Here is a 22,178-nt window from a genome sequence, read left to right as displayed (position 1 = left end):
CTAACAGAGCATAAGGATAAATATGACAGCCATAGTAGAGATAACGGCAGTTACTGTTCAGCCTAAAATGCGTCTTAGTTGGGCTGAGAACTTTTCAGCACCCCGTTGTATTGGGGAAAGAGTGCACTCGTTTTTGCATTCTTTCAAAAGAGCATACACTCAATGACTTTACTCTCATGTTAACAACTTAGTTTAAAAATCCTTTCTTATGCTACAAAAACTAAGAAGGTAAGACCCTACTTCTTCCAACAGCATTACAGGATACTAGTGTAATCAACAATATTGTCACTACTAGACTACTGCAATGCTCTACGCTCAGGTAATTGAAATTAATTTAAAAAAAAAAATTCCCAACTGATACATTCTTAGCAAAACTCATACTACAAATCATGATTTAACCATATCTCACGCCACTAATATAAAACTACACTGGTTACTGATAGAATACAGAATAGAATTCAAACTTTGCCGCACAACATTTAAAACACTATACGGTGATGTCCCTAATAACTCCCCCAGATTGACTGAACTATTAGGTAGATCTGTGGACTCTAACAACCTAATCCGATCATTCCCAACTCTGAAAGATATAAAATACAAGACATCTCACAACAAATCATTCAACTACCAAATAGCAAAATAGTAGAATTCACATCTCATCAAAATTTGCACAACTATAATATACACACTGTTTTGCAAAAATCTAAAAACACGGCTTTTTAAGAAGTCCCTACCAGGGGTCAAGAGAAATGCAGACTAAAATTACAAGTCACCCAAAACAAAGACAATGTTAACAGTCAGCTGCTATTATATTATCTCAGATCGTATGTATAATTTGATAACTTTATGTAGCATGTATAATTCTTTGTAACCTATTTAATTCTATACAACAACATGTTGCCTGTAACTTGCCTAGAACTCTATTGAGGATTTGGCAGGATGTAAATTTTTTTAAACCCCCCAATTTTTTATTGTAAATCACTAAGGGCTCCTTTTACTAAGCTGCGCTATGGTTTTAGCGCGCGCTAGACACTAATGCCTCCATCGAGCTGGCGTTAGTTTTTCCACGTAGCACAGGGGTTAGCGCGTGCTAAAAATGCTACCACAGCTTAGTAAAAGGAGCCCTAAAGTTCTGATAAGCATTTTTATCAAATTTTAATAAAACTTGAAACTTGAAAATGAACCGAGAAAAACAAGTAAAACAAACATTCCCAGAAATGATATGAAATTTTTTTCTCGTTACCCATTCCTAACACCAAGGGGTAGTTGACTTCAGTGGGCTCTTTGCTTGCCTTCAGCCTCATTAGCACTGGAGCTATAAATATTAGTACACAAACACAGCATATGTTCTGCAGCAAAGGAGCTTGTTGTGTATCACACTTCAGTCTACTTACTTCAAATGTGACCAAACTCATTTGCTGTTATCCTCTCCTTTAGTGCTCTGAATGCCTCTTCAATCACCTAGAAAATAAAGAATGGGGCAGAGGTCAGGGCTGATATTTGTAACTGTCGGAGCTTAGTCAAGTAATTTGGGAGAGGTCCCGAAAGCCTACCTGCAGACTGTGCCTCTCAACTTCAGGAAAGATTAAGATTCTCTGTGGCATAGGAACCCAGAGCAGGTACCTTAGTTACGCCTCTATAATGCTAGTCCTAACAAAAGCCGCATGTAGGATGAGGATGTAAGGCAAAGATAACAAGGATAAGCAAGACACGGTGGGGGAAGAGTTGCCAGGAGAAGCAACATACGAGAGATGCAGTCAGGTGCAGAGAGAGATTTTTCATATTCTTTGGTGAAATGGTGTGGTGGCCGTGTTAGTCCACTTTTCAAGATAATATTTAGAAATAAAACAAAAACAAAGGAAAATAAGGTAACATCTTTTTTATTGGACTAACTCAATGCATTTTATGATTAGCTTTTGAAGATAACCCCCTTCTTCATACTAGAAATAAGCAAATGTTGACAAATATCAGTATATATAAGGGAAACATGAATGCATTTCAGTGATAGTTTCACAGGAAGAGGGAGCATGAGACAGAGAGGTGGCAAAGTGACCCAACATAAGGAGCTATACAACAATGACACTATCAACTTAGAGGATCTCTCCACAAGCCTAAAAACCCATTTCTGAATCTGTTGATGAGGTTGCCGTGGAATGGCACACTGAGGTAAAAACCCTACATGAAAGGCTAGCCCTAGTCAAAGAGATCAAATACTATCCCTGAAAATATTCCTCCCCCTGGTTTACCAACGACTTAAGAACTAAAAAAAAGAGAACTAAGGAAAGTGGAAAGGAAATGGTACAAATCCAGGCTTAACAGTGACAGGTCCAAATGGAATGAACTGCATGAAGAATATAAAAAAGCCACCCTAGAAGTTAAAAGGATAAACTACTCCCAACAACTATTAAAGACCCCCAATAGATTTTTTTTAAAAACCTTTTTAAACTAACAAAAAAGATACAATATCGCAAGGAGACAACCAATGCCTTACCACTGAACTCAACAGCGAAACACTCTCAAACTACTTCGCTGACAAAGTAGGCAAAATATGGTTTCACCTTGACTTCAATGCGCTACAGACATCGTCCCTCCATGACTCAAGACAAGATAATTAAAACTACAACTGGGAACTTAACTCACTTTGAAACTGTCTCCCATGACAACTTCACCGAGATATTAGATACTATTCATACTTCTGGCTCCAACCTGGACCCTATCCGCCACACCTCCTAGTGGCTATGAAAGATGCCTTTATAGAGACTCATCCTTCCTCTCAACACCTTTCTACAAACAGGCTAATTTGCCCACAAACTGGAAATCAGAAGTCATCAGACCAATCTTGAAAAAAAATCCACACTCAACCCTAACGTGACTGACAATCTTTAGACCTGTCTCCAACCTACCCTTCAACTCCAAGATTCTGGAAGAAACTGTGTTAAACCAATTACACTCCTTCATTGACAAAGAGCCCTATCCATCTTACAATTGGGATTTAGGAAATTCCACAGTACTAACTGAAACCATATTCAACAACGTCCCTGGCAGTGTTCAAAACCAAGCTAAAGGCCCACTTTTCTGAAACTGCTTTCAACTCTTAACTCCCCCTCATACCCACTATAATCTCCCCAACTATGCTGCTGTCAGATACCTATACCCACTATAACCTCCCCAACCCTCAAATGTCCTGTCTAAATTAGATTGTAAGCTCATCTGAGCAGGGACTGCCTATTGTATGTTAAAATGTACAGCGCTGCGTACACCTTTTAGCGCTATAGAAATAATACATAATAGAAGTAGTAGCTTTGCCTTGGTGGAGAGACAGACCACCCGAGTTGTAATCAGTAGCCAGGAGGGGAGACCCTGTTGCAGGTATCTACTTGGCCAGCCAGCTCTAAACTTTGTTGTGTCTTGGTGACTGTTCCCCTAGAAGCTTAGTTTGTCCTTGTATGATAAAGATGTTTGGGGCTTGAGCGCAGGCTGTTTGGTGCCAGTGTCAGTTTGGAGGGCTTTATCTGGCATCAGCTGCATCTTCCTTGAAGAGGATAGGGCTATGGGGCTCCAGGGATTTGGGCTCTAACCCAGTCTGAGTTGCAGCCAGAAGAAACAAGTAGTGCCCTTTTGAATTTTGCCATTTATTTTTGTTGTGCTTGTCTGAGACAGTGAGGTCTCCACCATCACCAGCCTGCTTTTGAGCTGAGAGGCACAGCTTAATAGAGCCAACTCTTAGGAGACAACTTTCAAACAACACTTGCAAATGTAAAGTCTATGGCTATGTTTACCCACACACTTCTATTCTGAAATAAAATATTTACAACTTCTTTGGAGCAAGAGCAAAATCTGTGCAAGAAAATCTGTGCACTGAAACCCTAATTAGCACAGAAAACGATTATAAAATTATAGAATTACAGTTCATTTTCCAACCTGTGTAATTTTTTTAAATCTAGTTTTTCTTCCTTCTTTTCTTGATCTCATCCATTTCCATCCTTTTTATCCAGTCTTGCCCTCAATTTTTCCATCTCTTTGTCTCTTTTCTAATTTCCGTTTCATTTGATCTCTGCAACCTTCCTTTCCATTCTGCCTCTCTGTCTCCACAATTCACTTTTCCATCTCTTTCTTATATTTTTCAATTTCCCTCCTTAACATTTCTGTCTCTTTTCAGCCACTGTTCCTATCTTTCTATGCATTTTTCCCCATCCTTGTCATCTTTCCTTCTACTCAGATCTCTCCATGGTCCAAAACCTCTTTACACTTTCTCTTGTTTCTTTGTCTCCCAGTTCATCTTCCACATGTTTGTCTCAACCCCCAGTAGTTCCTTCTCATCTTCTCTTCTAGTCTCACTTCTTCCAACCCTCTCTCTCACTTCTCTGTTCTCCCTCTTCATTACTTTCATGTTCAGGAGCATTGTGTGTCCAGGAGCATTGTGGTAGTAACAAAGGAGGCCATAGGACCATCGAAAGAACACAGTAATCTATGTCTCTGTGGCTACCTTTCCATTTCTACTGACACACTTCCTTGTTTAAAGTGGATATGTGCACATATTCAGAAGGAGTGGCCAAGGGGACATATGAGCCACGGACTCAGGGGCGGAAAATTTCATGGCGACACCAGAAAGTATTTCTTCACAGAGAGAGTGGTTGATCATTGGAACAAGCTTCCAGTGCAGGTGATCGAGGCAGACAGTGTGCCAGACTTTAAGAATAAATGGGATACCCATGTGGGATCCCTACGAGGGTCAAGATAAGGAAATTGGGTCATTAGGGCATAGACAGGGGGTGGGTAAGCAGAGTGGGCAGACTTGATGGGTTGTAGCTCTTTTCTGCCGTCATCTTCTATGTTTCTATGACTCTGGTGCTACTACACAGATCAGAATAAACATAGTATAGAAACAGCAATGAGATGGAGAAACAAAAGCCAAGGATGCCCAATTTGGCTTTTCCTAGTTATCTTCTAGGACAGGGGTAGGCAATTCCAGTCCTCGAGAGCCGGAGCCAGGTCAGGTTTTCAGGATAGCCACAATAAATATGCATGAGATAGATTTGCATCTCAAGGAGGCAGTGCATGCAAATCCATCTCATACATATTCATTGTGGATATCCTGAAAACCTGACTTGGCTCTGGCTCTCAAGGACCAGAATTGCCTACCCCTGTTCTAAGATAATGACTGGATTATAAAATTAAGTTATAGGAATGCATTTTATCAGGCAGGGGTTCCAGGCTGTAGAAATGCCAACTGTTGTTCTTAATGCAGGTGCAGCCAAGGATACACTTACTGTATGAGAAACATTGCCTGAAACTGGTAGGACTATCTGGACTCTTCTCAGTATGCTGTTTCTTATCCTCTGTGAAAAGTAGTAAAGCTCTTCCAGAATCCAGCGGACCTCTTCACTCAGTGGAAAACTTAACTTCAGCGATCCGACGAGCGGAATGTTGAGGATGGAGACATTGGAAGAGTGGCACGTATCCAAACAGATCTGCATGTTCCTGCGGTAGGCCTGAACATCAAGAAGGCATCATTCACATTAGTTTCTTGCATAATTTCAGATGGAACACTGTGCAGAGTTCCAGTAAATAGTTCTGAAGAAAGCTGCAAGCTAGTTTGTAATCATTTTTATAGTGTCATTAAAAGAAGTTGCTGAATTTTATATAAGCTGTTGGGACCATGCAGACCATTCTTCCAATATCTTCAGACTTCTGAAGATGAGGTCTGCATGCACAAGCACTCAATTGTGACTACCATTGGCCTAGTGGTCTTCTAGCTATCCACACTGCACTCTCTAATCCTAACCAGTGTTACACTATATTAATCCATCCAAATGTGTTTAGCACTTTGTCTTGGGGTTACCTTGGGGGTCACTAGTCCCAGCACCCCCTTCCGTCAGTGCAGGCTGTGTCTCCTTATAGCCTGTTTTTATTGTTCAGGTTCTTAAAGTTTTAATGACCTGTTTCAATTGTTCATGTTCTGGTTTCATGTTTTGAACAGATTAGACTTATTGGTTGGAGATTTAATGCTAAGAAATGCAAGGTTATGTACATAGACAAGATTGTATAATTCCATATTACATACCACTAATCAGCTTACTCAAATATTTCCATCTACAATTTTAAATCACATATATACTTCATATGCATTTGATGACTAGATATGTTAGTAAAATCAATGTTTTCAGTACAGAACCCTGTTAAACGTATAACTATCATTTCTTAGCTTATGTTCTTTCACAGATAACTCTTAACATATACATAATATAAATATAAAGCAAAAGTTTCTTTTTTATACAAATAGAAAAATGTTGTATTTTGATTTTAGATGTGTACAAAAGTATTAATTCAATTTTTATTTCTACATTATTTATACTATAATTATTTTGTTTTTTACTCATTTAATTTGTATATTGTTTTTAAATTTGTGTGATGTTTTATCTATTTTCTTTGTCATATATCAGTTATTTAATTTGTATGTTTTTTTTTAATTGTGGGATGTTTTTATTGAGTATGTTTGTCCATGTTTTTTATTTGTAGACTCCTGAAGCAGGCCATAGTGGCCGAAACACATATAGTACATGTTGGGTCTTTATCATAATAAAGAAATTGAGCATCACAGGTCACCTTTTCTATCTTTCTAATGAACATACAGAACAGTTTCTCGGTGGAGATGATGGAGACAAGGACAGTACCCGAGTTCAAGAAAGCATGAGGCAAAGAGAAAGATCTGTAAGGGAGAGGAAGGGGTTGCAGAGTCTTGACTATTGGTTTGGATGGACAGACTGGAAATGCCATATGGGAGTCGATATTCAAAGCCACTTAACTGAGTAGCAGAGCTTCTTTTCCGGTTAACTGGCAGTAAGTGGGCCCCGAAAAAATATTAGGCAGCACCTACCTGGATAGTGCCACTGAATATCCATCTAGCCACTAAGGCAGGGGTGCACAACTTCAGCCCTTGCCAGGCAAGGTTTTCAGGATTTCCCAAATGAATATGCATGAGATCAATATGCATACAATGGAAGCAGTGCAGGCAAATAGATCTCATGCCTTCGAGGACTGGAGTTGTGCACCCCTGCACTAAGGCCAAAACCGGCTATTGTGTGGGTGACCTGGGGGGCAGAGTCGCACTTAACCAGATACATGCCAATATTCAGCCCTTAACCAGCCAAATAGGACTACATTAATAGAAGTCCTATTTTTGGCCAGTTTATCTTAACCAGTTAAGGACTGAATATCGGCACTTGATTAAGAGCCGGCTGCCAGCATATATCCAGATATTTAATGCCAATAATTGACATGGCCCAATGGTAGTTTATGTTAAGCAAAAACAAATAACCATGACCATCACTAGCTGAATATTACCCATATGGTCTCTTTCTGCTGTCATTTCAGGGAAAATCTCTCACCTTTTCTGCTTCTTCTGGGCCATTACTCCAACTCTTATAGGTCACAAAATAAACTGCCTTGCAGAACAAGTCAATGTCCTCATGGATTTCCACCTCTCCTGGCTGCAGGATCTCACATCCCCAGGATGGGTGTCTTCCAAGACAGGGAAAGAGCGAGTATGAAAAATCATTCAAAGTTAAATCCAAGTTGTCATCAATTGGACACACAAGTACTGCCTGTGAGAAGATAGGAGAAAAGGATTACACTAAAATGTGTTTTGCTAATTTAGATTTATCTTTTTATTACTGTTTTAACCTAAATACATGTATGATGTCAAAGAGTGTCTGAAAGAATGATGGTTAAGAAAGGTGTACCACAGGGGTCAGCTTTGTCTGCGTTAACATCTATATGGCAAGCTTAGGAAAAGTCTTTGGTCAACTAGGAGTTGAATATAGAATATATGTTGATGATATTCTGTTTTACTTTCCGATAAGAAAATATATACAACAGATTGAACACAAATTAAACCTTTGTATGAAAAAGGTAAGCTTGTGGATGTCATCACATGGTTTAAAATTGAATGTTAACAAGACTGAGGTCATGTTTGTTGAAAAAGATCTGGAGAAAATTCAGGTGGATTGCTTGAATGTATTAGGGGCACAAGTAGAAGTAAAACAGGAATTAACAATTTTGGGGATCTGCCTAGATTCTACACTTACAATGGGTAAGCAGATCCTGAAGAACATCCAAGGGGGGTTACGCACAATTACATACCCTATACAGACTAAAACCAATGTTAACATCTTTTGATCTTAGGACGGTGGTACAGGATTTAACTTTGCCAAAATTGGACTACTGTAACTCACTCTTATCTTGGTTTGACACAAGCAAAAAAATAAGGTTTTGCAGTTGGTAATGAATTCGGCTGCTAGGCTGATCACTGACGCACCCAGAATGGCGCACATTTCACCTGTTTTGAAACAACTACATTGGTTACCAATGAAACAGAGGGTACAATATAAAGTCCTGTCCCTGGTGCACCAGGTCTTATATAGAACGGCCACAACATGCTTTAGCGCATTTTGAGAGATCTATTGACTTGGAAGGACCTTGAGATCAGAGGAAGGTATGAGACTAACAGCAATTAAAGGAAAAGGAGTGCACTATGCAATTAGAAGAATAAAAATGTTCTGTATTGCTGGTGTGCGCTTGTGGAATAATTTACCAGGATACCTGAGACTATGCACGGATTGTGATAACTTCAAGAAGTTATTAAAGACACAACTGTTTATTAATGCCTATACGTAATGTGGATGATAAATTTTGCATGTTGTTTTAGGTATTTAGCCACCATATATGGATGAGAAGATAGTGGTTGTTGATTTTATATCTATGTGTTTTACGGAAATTTCTTATGAATGTTTGATACTGGAAAACACTTAGGCGATATATAAATTTTTTTAATAAATAAATATCTCACTAAAAGCAGTGCTACAGATTAGCGGCATACTGAATGCAAAGGGTCAGTCCCCATGGGCTTCTTCGCATTCAGCTCATATAATCAATAACACCGCAGACAGCAAACACTGTTGAAGAGAGCTACTGTGAGAGAAGTGCCTGTTTCTTCTGTTGTTCCATCTTTCCTGCCTGCCGCTGGAACATCGCTGGCCCCGTCTACCGGTGACATCACCAGTAGGATGAGGGTAAAGAGTGGCGGCGCAATGCCAGGCAGAGAGCAAACCCTGCTGGAGAGAGCCACTTTGGTAGAAGATGTCTGTGCAGCTGGTACCTGTTTCTTCTGCCCTGAGCCGCCAGTTGTTCCATCTTTCCTGCCCGCCGCCAGGACATTGCTGGTCCTGTGCCCACAGTTCCACCTACAGGTGACATCACTGGTAACATGACATCACTGGTAACATGAGGGTAAAGAGTGGGGGCACCACACTGGAGGTGCTGTGCACCAGAGGGACCGCGTCAACACAGTCGTGTTGACAAAAGAACATGACTTGGGAAGTCCTTAGTTTGCTCTTTTGTTTGCGACTTTGGGTGGGACTCTGGAAACTTGGCTTTGTGATCTTCCTAATGTGTAAGGACCCAATTATCACAGGGCAAAGCCATTATGGTCACTTGGAGAGAACACACATTATTAGAAGTGCAATTAAATGGCCAAGAAGTCATTAATGCATTGAAAATAGGTAAAGTGAATGTTTGGTCGGTAAGATCTAAGACAGTGTTGATGTATGATATCATTGAAGAATATGGTCTGGATGTGCTTGGCATAACGGAAACCTGGTTAGAAGAGTCTGGTGTGGCAGTGGCAAATCAATGTTGCCCACAGAATGTTGCATGGAATTGGGCATGTTGTAGGTAAAGAAAAGGAGGCGGTGTTATGTTAATGTTTAAAAAGAAATTGAATTTTAAGGTATTATACCAAGGTACTATTGATATGTTGGTTATGAAAAACAATAATATTACTGTCTTGTTTATTGTTTTATTACTTTGTTGTTGGATCTTGAAAAAAAAATATTATCAGTGATTTTAATATACCAACTTTGCTGAAGGCTTCATCCTTATGTGTCCCTCTTGAGGCATTGGCATCATTAGGGTTTAAGAAGTGGGTAAGGAGTACAATGCATCAAGCAAGTAACATGTTGGATTTGCGGTTTACATCCGTTAAATTTATCAATGTACCAGATTTGAATATTTTTATGCCATGGAAAGATCATGCTTTGGTTTTGGCAAAAGTGCTTGTTAAAAGTGTATATGATAGTAATAATGATAGTAGAAAAGAGGTGAGAAATGTAAGGTCTGAAGTATCGCGTGATGCTCTATGGAATGAATGGGGTCCTTTATTAGAGAAGAGAAGATTTCTCTACATTTGAGAAAGCTGTAGAAGGCTGGCAGATGTCTCTTACCTCAGCTTTGGAGAAGATTGTCCCATTACAAGATAGAGCAGTGAGAACTGGGAATGAGAGAAAGAAATGGTTTGAGGAGGAATTATTGGCATTGCATCAGTTGAGGAGAAGTGAAAGGAAGTGGTGTAAAACGAAAAATGCTGGGCTAAAATAATTCTTTTTAATGAAACTCAATGAATACAAGTCTGTGTTAGCTAGTGAGAGAAGTAAGTTTTATCAGGAGAAATTGAGGACAACAATGAATAGACCTAGGGAGGTGTTTAATGTTGTGAAGAATTTGACAAGGGAAGGGCCTGCATTACAATCTATTTTGCCATTTTCCGCTGATGAATTCAATTTGTTCTTTTAATCTAAGGTGAATACAATTTTTGAGACTGTCCCAAAGGTAGAAAGAACAACTGAGGTTTTGTTCGAAAATGTGAATCAATGGGATCACTTTGAGAGGGTAGATGAAGAGCAAGTGAGAATGCTATTGCATGCAGGTTGTCCAACGAATTTGACTATGGAGATTTGTGTTCCCCTATTTTGTTAGAAAATATGGGAGAAGATATTTGTTCTGTGATTACACGAATGATAAATCTTATGTTGGATGAAGGGGAAGTTCCTGGAATGCTGAAGATAGCCACTATTCAATCTGTTGTTAAAGATAAGAGAACAGGAGTAAGCAAAATCTCAAATTTTAGACCTGTTGCATCATTACTAGTGTTGTCATAGATAACAGAGAAAGTTGTCTATTTGCAGTTAGACGACCATTTACAACAAAATAATATTTTAGATAGCCATCAATATGCGTTTCGAAAAGCACATAATATAGAAACGTTATTGATCTCTACATTAGATGAGGTGCGATGTGGGTTCAATTGAGGGGAGAGCTTTCTAAAGGTATTCCGTAATATTGCAGCTGCATTCGATACACTTGGATCACTGTATTCTGTTAGAAAGACTTCAACAATGTGGGCTCAATGGGACTGTGCTTCTCTGGTTTTAGTCGTTTCTGTCAGGTAGGAAACAGGAAGCGTATATCAGAGGGCACTGTTCATCACACAGGGTGATTAGAACTGGTGTTCCACAAGGGTTGACGCTGAGGGCTGTTCTGTTCAATTTATATCTTCTCCCACTATGTATATTGTTATTGCATTTAGAGGTATCATACAGGATATATGCTGATGACATTCAGTTCTGTCTGCCAAATCATGGGTCATTGTCACAGACAATATTAAGATTGAAAGAAGTTCTGATTGAGATCAGGGATTGGATGAGTGCTAGCAAATTATGTCTTAATATTTCTAAAACTAAGATAATGTATCTTTCTAAAGATCCAGTCTTGAATCTTCAAACCCCAGTGAAGATGGTGGATAGTGACACACTTCTCTAAGGAAATTTGTTACTAAGGGGTGATTTTGGATTTGCAGTTAACATTTAGAGCACCTATTCAAGCTGTGATTAAAAAAAAAATCATTTCAAACTGCAAATGATAAATAATTTGAAGATATATCTTTCTGATAATGACTATAGGCAAATTCTTCAAGCAGCGGTGCTGTCTAGTTTAGGCTATTGTAATAATGTGTTCTTAGGCATATCTTCTACTTTAATGCATGCTTTGCAAGTTTTTCAGAATTTGATTATTTGTGTTTTGTTTGGAATTAAGAAGTGGGATCATGTTTCCTTGTATTATGCCAAGTTATATTGGCTGAAAATGGAATACAAGATTCAATATAAGCGATTGTTGTTTTATCTAAGTTCACATCAATTAACACCTAAATCAGGGGTCTGCAACCTTTAAGACATAAAGAGCCACTTGGACCCGTTTTCGAAAAGAAAAAAAAACTTGGAGCCGCAAAACCATTATAAAACAAATCTAACACTGCATATATTGTTTCTTATCTTAATGCTATATACAGGATCACTAAATTGAAAATAAAATCATTTTTCCTACCTTTGCTATTTGGTGATTTCATGAGTCTCTGGTTGCACTTTCTTCTTCTGACTGTGCATCCAATCTTTCTTCCTTTCTTTCAGCCTCCTGTATGTTTCCTCTCCTCCAGACCTCATTCTCTCCCCCAACTTTTTCTTTCTGTCTCCCTGTTCCCCCTTCTTTCTGTCTCCGTGCCGTCCCCCAAGCCACTCGGTTTGCTGCCACCGCAATCGGGGAACAGCCCCCAAGCCACCGCCGTCCCAAGCTTTCCCTGCAGAAGTGTTGCGCTGACCAGCATTCCGCTCCCTGACGTCAATTCTGACGTAGGAGAGGAAGTTCCGGGCCAACAAGGCATTTCTCCTCATTCCATCCAGCCTGAGCCCCATCTCTCCTTGATCCAGCATTTCCCTTCTGTGTCTGTCAGAATTACCATTCCACCTATTTTCCAGCATCACCCTTCTTTGTGTCCATCTCACCTATATCCCTATCTCACCACTTTTTCAGAATCTTCATTTGTCTCTGTCCTTATCTTTACGCCATGTTCACCATTTGCCCTTTCAATGTCTTTATCTCCCCCCACACACTTTTTCAGCATTACTTCTATGTCTCTATTTCACCTCCTCTTCATGTCCCCTCTGTATCTCTATCCTTATTCAGTAGGTCCTGCTTACCCTTTCTCTTCTTTGTGTCACTATCTCCATTTTCAGCTTTCCCCCCTTTTCCTTTGTTACTGCACCCTGTAGCTAGAATCTTTCCACCCTCCCTCCACTCCGGCCCAGCCCAGTATGAAATATTTCCTTTTGTTTCCCTCCCCTCTCTCTTTCTCTCTCTCTTCTCCTCCCTCACCCACGAGTCCTGCATCTGGCCCTCTCCCTTCTACCTGCACCTGGCAACACCCCCCTGCTCCGCGGCTCTCTTCAGCAACAGTGATCAAGACAAGCTGCCGACATCGAGGCCTTCCCTCTACGAGTCCCGCCTTTGTGGAAAAAGGAAGTTGAAACAAGCGGGACTCGCAGAGGGTAGGCCCCGACGTCAGAAGCTTGTGCTGAGTTGCCGAAGAGAGCCGCGGAGCAGGGGATGTGGCCGGAAGCAGGTAGAAGGGAGAGGGAGATAGGAAGGCTGTAGATCTCCGGAGCATGACACCGACCCCGGCCAGGATGACTTCTTTTTCAGGCACCTTACAAGTCCAGCGTCGCGGGGGAAATAGCCATGCTGAGCAGTGAGCTCAGCACTACACAGATGAAAGCCTTGCTTGCTGATTGGTCCGGCGGGGCGGGGCCGCCGGACCAATCAGCAAGCAAGGCTTTCATCTGTGTATGTGCTGAGCTCACTGCTCAGCATGGCTATTTCCCGCCGCGACGCCGGACTTAAGCTGCATGCCTGCGTGACACACTACCGGAGCCGCAGCAAAGGTGGAAAAGAGCCGCATGCGGCTCTGGAGCCGCAGGTTGCCGACCCCCGACCTAAATACTTGCAGGACTGTGTTTCATGTTATGTATCCTCTCGTGCATTACATTCTGCAGGACATTCTGATTTGATCATTCCAACACGAAAAAAATTGCACCTAGACAGTGAGTCCTACTGTCTTCTCATGTGCAGGTCCTACAGAGTAGAACAAATTATGAGTTTACATTAGACAACAGAAGGATGTATGCACCTTTAAAAAATTGTTGAAACGTCACTTGTTCTGTAAGATGAAATATAGGCATTGACGTTTTTATGCTTTGTATTGTATTTCATATGTTTTGTATTGTATTTTATATGTTTTGTATTATATTTTATTGTAAAGTTGTAATCCGCCTCGTTAAAAGGCGGACTAAAAATAATAAACTATAAAAGAAGCCCTAAATGATTTGCTACTTCACTGACTGCAGGAAATCACACTGTCACATCATCAATTAGCCCTCAGAATTTGTTTTTTGTGCAGCAGTGAGTTGAGATGGAGGAGTTTAATTACAATAGAAGGCTCTTGGCTCCATCTGAGAAAGTGACAGGGATAGAAAAAAGCGACAGAGAAACAGACAGACATCTAGCAGCACTATGGAGATAAGTAGTAATAGTAATATTACCTCTTTATCTGTGATCTCATTGGCTTTGATGGATTCTATACCAAAGGGTAGTAGGTTGTGCAAATCCTCTGTAGAGCTACAGCTGCTATCCATAGATGCTGGTATCTCCTCCTGTCTTGGGTCTTTGGGTACATTCTGCCCTTGAGCTGTCGACATCTTCCTTGGTGTTTTCTCTGCAGATGTATCCTGTCCTCGAGCTATTGGTATACTCATCCTTGGGGCAGCTGCTATATCCCACTTTGGGGTTGTGGCCATCTGTTTTCCAGGAGTTACTGAAGTACTATCTCCCAGACCTGATGTCTCATTTACCGGGGCTATATGAGCAGTGGGCGTTATATGCAGTGGATCTGCGGGCACACCTGGCCATTGAGCTTTGGGCCTCTCCTGCCCTGGGGAAGTGAATATCTCTAGTGAAGTGAGCATTTGTTCTCCTAGGGCATTGAATGTCTTCTGTTCCCAGGCAGCAGGTATAGACAACTGATTTAATGTGAGAAGCTCCTGGCCTAGCATGGTGTGTATCTCCTTTTCTGGCACAGCAAGAGTCTCCTCATTTGGGTCTTCCTGGATGTCTGATACACTGGTTGGGGACATCAGCTGTCCAGGTGCTGCAGCTGTCCTCCGCTGCAGCACTAGTGTGCCCTTTTTTGGAGTTTTCTGAGTCAGCATCTCTTGCATATTCAAAGCCTGATCTGCAAATATCTCTTGCCCTGGGGTAATGGGTGTCTCCTGCACATAGGTTACTGGAATATTCATACCTGTACCATTGGATATCTGATGCTTAGGAGTTGCTACCCTCTTCCCTGGGGTTTTCCAAGTAAAAGTCTCCTGTTTTGGGGCAGAAGAAATCTCCAGTCCTTGCTCAGTAGATATTTCTTGTCCTGGACTAGCAGGTGTCTTCTGCTTTTGGGCTATAGGTATATCAATCTCTATGGGTACAATACCCATTACACCAAAGCAAGCTATCTCTTGCACTGATATTGCTGATATATTTATTCTTGTGGCTGTGGGCATACCCTGCCCTGATATAGCAGGTGCTTTCTGTTCTGGGACTGTTGGTATATCCAACCTTTCAACCTTAATAGGTACCTCTTGTCCTAAAGCTACTGGTACACATATTTTTGTGGTTATGTCCTGGCCTGAGGCACTGGGGGTAACCTGCTGTGGAACTGATAGTATATCCAACTCGGAGGATTTGGGTGTCTGCTGTTCTGGAGTAATAAGTATCTCCTGAACTACAGCTGTAGGCATACACATCTCAATGGCTGAAAGTTTGTCCTGCCTTGGGGTACTGGGTGTCTCATGTCCTGTAATGGCTATTATATCCAACACTAGGTCTCTGGACATCTCCTGCCTTTGGGTGGTGGGTATTCCCTGTGATTGGGCTGCTGGTATGCTCATCTCTGTGGTTGGTGGCCTTTCCTGACTTGGGGCACAAGGTATCTTTAGTCCTTTTGTTGATAGTATATACAATTCTGTAGTTTTTGGAATCTGCTGCTCATGAGTTGCTGCTCCCATTCTTGGCATCTTCTGAGTAGATATATTTTGCCCTAAGATAGCAGGAGTCTCTTGCCCAGTAGCAGTACATGTTATCACTATGGCTGTTGGACTGTTCAGCTTCATGACTCCAGGTTTATCCTGTCTTGGGGTGGTGGAAGTGTCTGTCTGCTGGACTGTTGAATTATCCGGCTCTGGGGTAGTGGATGTCTCCCTTTGCTGGGCTGCTGATTCATCTGGCTCTGAGGCAGTAGGCATCCCTTGCTCTGGAGCTGGCAATATATTCTCCCCTGGGGTAGTGAGGGTCTCTTGCTGTTGAGCTGCTGATACATCCACTTCTGGGGCAGTGGGGACATCGTCTCCTGGGGTGGCAGATGTCTCTCTCTGCTGGGCTGCTGATTCATCCAACTTTGGGGCAGTGGATGTCTCTGTCTGCTGAGCTATCGATTCATCTGGCTCTGGGGAGGTGGATGTCTCTGTCTGCTGGACTGGGGTAGTGAGTATCTCTTGCATTGGAAGTACAGATACATCCTCTTCTGCTACAGTAGGTACCTCTATCTCTGGAGCTGCCGATACATCTGACTCTAGGGCTATAGATATCCCCTCCCCTGGGGAAGTGGGCGACTCTTGCTCTGGAGCTGCTGCTGATTTCTCCAGCTTTGAGGAGGTGGATGTCTCTCTCTGCCGGACTGCTATATTGTTAAGCTCTGGGGCGGTGGACGTCTCTCTCTGCTGGGCTCCCAATTCATATGACTCTGAGGAAGTAGGCATCTCTTGCTCTGGAGATGCCAATATAGCCTCTCCTGTGGTAGTAATGGTCACTTGCTCTGGGAGTAATGATACCTCCTCTTCTGCAGCAGTGGGCATCTCTTTTCCTGGAACTGCTGATACATCTGACTCTAGGGCAATAGGTATATCCTCCCCTAGGGCAGTGGATGTCTCTGTCTGCTGGGCTACTGATTCGTCCAGCTCTGAGGCAGTAGGCATCCCTTGCTTTGGAGCTGTCGATATATCCTCCCCTGGGGTAGTGAGGATCTCTTGCTCTGGAGATGATATATCCATTTTTGGAGCATTGGGGACATTCTCTCTTGGGGCGGTGGACGTCTCTGTCTGCTGGGCTGCCAATTCGTCCACTTCTGGGGTGGTGAATATATCTTTCTCTGGAACTGCTGATACATCTGACTCTAGGACAGTAGGTATATCCTTTCTTGGGGCAGAGGGCATCTCTTGTTCTGATGCTGATGCTGATTTGTCCAGCTTTGAGGTGGTGGATATCCCTGTCTGCTGGGCTGTCGAACGGTCTGGCTCCGTGTAGGTGGACGTCTTTCTCTGCTGGGCTGTCAATTCATTACGCTCTGGGGCAGTAGTGACATCCTCTCCTGAGGCAGCGGACGTCCCCATCTGCTGGGCTGCTGTTTTGTCCGGCTCCAGGGCAGCAAACAGCTCTGCCTGCTGGCTGGCCGTTTTGTCTGGGACGCCAGACGTCTCTGCCTGCTGGGCGGCCGTTTTGTCTGGGACAGCAGACGCCTCTGCCTGTTGGGCAGCCATTTTGTCTGGGGTGGCGAACGCCTCTGCCTGCTGGGTGACTGTTTTGTCCAGGTCGTCAGACGCCTCTGCCTTCTGGGCGGCCATTTTATTCGGGGCGGCGGATGTCTCTGCCTGCTGGGCGGCTGTGTTGTCCAGGGCAGCAAGCGTCTCTGCCTTCTGGGCGGCCGTTTTGTCTGGGGTAGTGGACGCCTCTGACTGCTGGGTGACTATTTTGTCCGGGGCAGTGGACGTCTCTGCCTGCTGGGCGGCTGTTTTGTCCAGCTTTGGGGTGGCGGATGCCTCTGCCTGCTCGGCTGCCTTTTTTACCAGCTCCGGAGCAGCGGACACTTCTGCCTGCTGGGCGGCAGTTTTGTCCAGGGCAGCGGACACCTCTGCCTGCAGTGCGGCTGTTTTGACTGGGGCAGCGGGCGCCTCTGCCTGCTGGGCTGCCGTTTTGTCCGGCTCCGGGGTAGCAGACGGCTCTGCCTGCTGGGCAGCTGTTTTATCCGGGGCGGCAGGTGCCTCTGCCTGCTGGGCGGCTGTTTTGTCCGGGGCAGCAGACGTCTTTGCCTGCTGGGCGGCCATTTTTTCCGGGGCAGCGGATGCCTCTGCCTGCTGGGCGGCTGTTTTGACCGGGGCAGCAGACGTCTTTGCCTGCTGGGAGGCCGTTTTGTCCGGGGCAGCGGACGCCTCTGCTTGCTGGGCAGCTGTTTTGTCCGGGGCAGCAGACATCTTTGCCTGCTGGGCGGCCATTTTGTCCGGGGCAGCGAACGCCTCGGCCTGCTGGATGACCGTTTTGTCCGGGACAGCGGACGTCTCTGTCTGCTGGGCGGCCGTTTTGCTTGGGGTGGCGAACGCCTTTGCCTGCTGGATTGCTGTTTTGTCTGGCTTCGAGGCAGCGGATGCTTCTGCCTGCTGGGCTGCCATTTTGACTGGCTCTGGGGCAGCGGATGCCTCTGCCTCCTGGGCTGCTGTTTTTTCCGGCTCCGGAGCAGCAGACACTTCTGCCTGCTGGGTGGCAGTTTTGTCCAGGGCGGATGACACCTCTGCCTGCTGGGCGGCTGTTTTGACTGGGGCGGTGGACACCTTTGCCTGCTGGGTGGCTGTTTTGTTCAGCTCCAGGACAGCGGATGCCTCTGCCTGCTGGCCCACCATTTTGTCCAGCTCTGTGATAATAGGGATCTCTTGCTCTAGAGATGTCAATATAGCCTCTCCTGTGGTAGTGATGGTTTCTTGCTCTGGGAGTAATGATCCCTCCTCTTCTGCTGCAGTGGGTATCTCTTTTCCTGGATTTGATGATACATCTGACTCTAGGGCAATAGGTATATCCTCACCTAGGGCAGTGGATATCTCTGTCTGCTGGGATGCTGATTTGTCCAGTTCTGGGGCAGTAGGCATCCCTTGCTTTGGAGTTGTCGCTATATCCTCCCCTGGGGTAGTGAGGATCTCTTGCTCTGGAGTCGATATATCCATTTTTGGGGCATTGGGGACATTCTCTCCTGGGGCGGTGGACGTTTCTGTCTGCTGGGCTGCCAATTTGTCCACTTCTGGGGTGGTGAATATATCTTTCTCTGGAACTGCTGATGCATCTGACTCTAGGACAATAGGTATATCCTTTCTTGGGGCAGAGGGCATCTCTTGTTCTGATGCTGATGCTGATTTGTCCAGCTTTGAGGTGGCGGATGTCCCTGTCTGCTGGGCTGTCGAACGGTTTGGCTCCGTGTAGGTGGATGTCTTTCTCTGCTGGGCTATCAATTCATTACGCACTGGGGCAGTAGTGACATCCTCTCCTGAGGCAGCGAACGTCCCTGTCTGCTGGGCTGCCATTTTGTCCGGCTCCGAGGCAGCAAACGGCTCTACCTGCTGGGCGGCCGTTTTGTCTGGGGCAGCAGACGCCTTTGCCTTCTGGGCGGCTGTTTTGTCTGGGACGGCAGATGCCTCTGCCTGTTGGGCGGCCGTTTTGTCCGGGGCGGCAGACCCCTGCTGGGCGGCCTTTTTGTCTGGGGTGGCGAACGCCTCTGCCTGCTGGGTGACCGTTTTGTCCGGGGCAGCGGACGTCTCTGCCTTCTGGGTGGCAATTTTTTTGTCCGGGGTGGCGGACGTCTCTCCCTGCTGGGTGGCTGTCTTGTCCAGGGCGGTGAATGTATCTGCCTGCTGGACGGCCATTTTGTCTGGGGTGGCAAACGCCTCTGCCTGCTGGGTGACCGTTTTGTCCAGGGCGTCAGACACCTCTGCTTTCTGGGCGGCTATTTTATTCGGGGCAGCGGATGTCTCTGCTTGCTGGGCGGCTGTCTTGTCCAGGGCAGCAGACATCTCTGCCTGCTGTGCGGCCGTTTTGTCTGGGGTGGCGGATGCCTCTGCCTGCTGTGTGACCGTTTTGTCCGGGGTAGCGGATGTCTCTGCCTGCTGGGTGACCGTTTTGTCCAGGGAAGCGGACACCTCTACCTGCTGGGTGGCTGTTTTGACTGGGGCAGCGGGCGCCTCTGCCTGCTGGACTGCCGTTTTGTCCGGGGCAGCAGACGCCTCTGCCTGCTGTGCGGCTGTTTTATCCGGGGCAGCAGACTTCTTTGCCTGCTGGGCGGCCATTTTGTCCGGGGCAGCAGACTTCTTTGACTGCTGGGCGGCCATTTTGTCCGGGGCAGCGGACGTCTCTGCCTTCTGGGCGGTAATTTTTTTGTTCGGGGTGGCGGATGTCTCTCCCTGCTGGGTGGCTGTCTTGTCCAGGGCGGTGGATGCCTCTGACTGCTGGACTGCCGTTTTGTCCGGGGCAGCAGACGCCTCTGCCTGCTGGGCGGCTGTTTTATCCGGGGCAGCAGACTTCTTTGCCTGCTGGGCGGCCATTTTGTCCGGGGCAGCGGACTTCTTTGCCTGCTGGGCGGCCATTTTGTCCGGGGCAGCGGACGTCTCTGCCTTCTGGGCGGCAATTTTTTTGTCCGGGGTGGCGGACGTCTCTCCCTGCTGGGTGGCTGTCTTGTCCAGGGCGGTGGATGTCTCTGTCTGCTGGACGGCCATTTTGTCTGGGGTGGCGAACGCCTCTGCCTGCTGGGTGACCGTTTTGTCCGGGGAGTCAGACGCCTCTGATTTCTGGGCGGCTATTTTATTCGGGGCAGCGGATGTCTCTGCCTGCTGGGCGGCTGTGTTGTCCAGGGCAGCAGACATCTCTGCCTGCTGTGCGGCCATTTTGTCTGGGGTGGCGAACGCCTCTGCCTGCTGGGTGACTGTTTTGTCCGGGGCAGCGGACGTCTCTGCCTTCTGGGCGGCTATTTTATTCGGGGCGGCGGATGTCTCTGCCTGCTGGGCGGCTGTGTTGTCCAGGGCAGCAGACGTCTCTGCCTGCTGTGCGGCCGTTTTGTCTGGGGTGGCGGACACCTCTGCCTGCTGTGTGACCGTTTTGTCCGGGGTAGCGGATGTCTCTGCCTGCTGGATGATCGTTTTGTCCAGGAAAGCGGACACCTCTGCCTGCTGGGTGGCTGTTTTGACTGGGGCAGCGGGCGCCTCTGCCTGCTGGACTGCTGTTTCTTCCGGGGCGGCAGACGCCTCTGCCTGCTGGGTGGCTGTTTTATTCGGGGCAGCAGACTTCTTTGCCTGCTGGGCGGCCATTTTGTCCGGGGCAGCGGACGTCTCTGCCTTCTGGGTGGCAATTTTTTTGTCCGGGGTGGCGGACGTCTCTCCCTGCTGGGTGGCTGTCTTGTCCAGGGTGGTGGATGTCTCTGCCTGCTGGACGGCCATTTTGTCTGGGGTGGCGAACGCCTCTGCCTGCTGGGTGACCGTTTTGTCCGGGGAGTCAGACGCCTCTGTTTTCTGGGCGGCTATTTTATTCGGGGCAGCGGATATCTCTGCCTGCTGGGTGGCTGTGTTGTCCAGGGCAGCAGACATCTCTGCCTGCTGTGCGGCCGTTTTGTCTGGGGTGGCGGATGCCTCTGCCTGCTGTGTGACCGTTTTGTCCGGGGTAGCGGATGTCTCTGCCTGCTGGGTGACCGTTTTGTCCAGGGAAGCGGACACCTCTACCTGCTGGGTGGCTGTTTTGACTGGGGCAGCGGGCGCCTCTGCCTGCTGGACTGCCGTTTTGTCCGGGGCAGCAGACGCCTCTGCCTGCTGGGCGGCTGTTTTATCCGGGGCAGCAGACTTCTTTGCCTGCTGGGCGGCCATTTTGTCCGGGGCAGCAGACTTCTTTGCCTGCTGGGCGGCCATTTTGTCCGGGGCAGCAGACTTCTTTGCCTGCTGGGCGGCCATTTTGTCCGGGGCAGCGGACGTCTCTGCCTTCTGGGCTGTAATTTTTTTGTTCGGGGTGGCGGACGTCTCTCCCTGCTGGGTGGCTGTCTTGTCCAGAGCGGTGGATGTCTCTGTCTGCTGGATGGCCATTTTGTCTGGGGTGGCGAACGCCTCTGCCTGCTGGGTGACCGTTTTGTCCGGGGAGTCAGACGCCTCTGATTTCTGGGCGGCTATTTTATTCGGGGCAGCGGATGTCTCTGCCTGCTGGGCGGCTGTGTTGTCCAGGGCAGCAGACATCTCTGCCTGCTGTGCGGCCGTTTTGTCTGGGGTGGCGAACGCCTCTGCCTGCTGGGTGACTGTTTTGTCCGGAGCAGCGGACATCTCTGCCTTCTGGGCGGCTATTTTATTCGGGGCGGCGGATGTCTCTGCCTGCTGGGCGGCTGTGTTGTCCAGGGCAGCAGACGTCTCTGCCTGCTGTGCGGCCGTTTTGTCTGGGGTGGCGGACACCTCTGCCTGCTGTGTGACCGTTTTGTCCGGGGTAGCGGATGTCTCTGCCTGCTGGATGATCGTTTTGTCCAGGGAAGCGGACACCTCTGCCTGCTGGGTGGCTGTTTTGACTGGGGCAGCGGGCGCCTCTGCCTGCTGGGTGACCGTTTTGTCCGGGGAGTCAGACGCCTCTGA

The 22,178-nt window shown here is 46.2% G+C and overlaps 1 protein-coding gene across 7 annotated transcripts in view; it reads right to left on the bottom strand.

Annotated features, from left to right (window-relative positions):
- Nucleotides 1-22,178, bottom strand: part of LOC117364853 (mucin-12-like) — a 132,076-nt gene that overhangs the window by 2,024 nt on the left and 107,874 nt on the right. For 6 of the 7 annotated variants that reach the window (XM_033954552.1, XM_033954556.1, XM_033954554.1 and 3 more), the window contains 4 exons: nucleotides 14,265-21,689; nucleotides 7,389-7,604; nucleotides 5,271-5,492; nucleotides 1,395-1,461 (listed from right to left, as the gene is read on the bottom strand). In XM_033954552.1, coding sequence (XP_033810443.1) covers nucleotides 1,396-1,461; nucleotides 5,271-5,492; nucleotides 7,389-7,604; nucleotides 14,265-21,689 — 7,929 coding nt within the window. In that variant the 3' untranslated portion in view covers nucleotide 1,395. The remainder of the gene's footprint in view (nucleotides 1-1,394; nucleotides 1,462-5,270; nucleotides 5,493-7,388; nucleotides 7,605-14,264; nucleotides 21,690-22,178) is intronic. The other variant, XM_033954555.1, reaches the window with a different exon arrangement.

The sequence above is a fragment of the Geotrypetes seraphini genome, chromosome 8 (genome assembly GCF_902459505.1).
Source record: "Geotrypetes seraphini chromosome 8, aGeoSer1.1, whole genome shotgun sequence".
Classification (NCBI taxonomy): domain Eukaryota; kingdom Metazoa; phylum Chordata; class Amphibia; order Gymnophiona; family Dermophiidae; genus Geotrypetes; species Geotrypetes seraphini.
The sequence above is the reverse complement of the archived record's forward strand: the minus strand, read 5'-3'. Positions and strand labels throughout refer to the sequence as shown.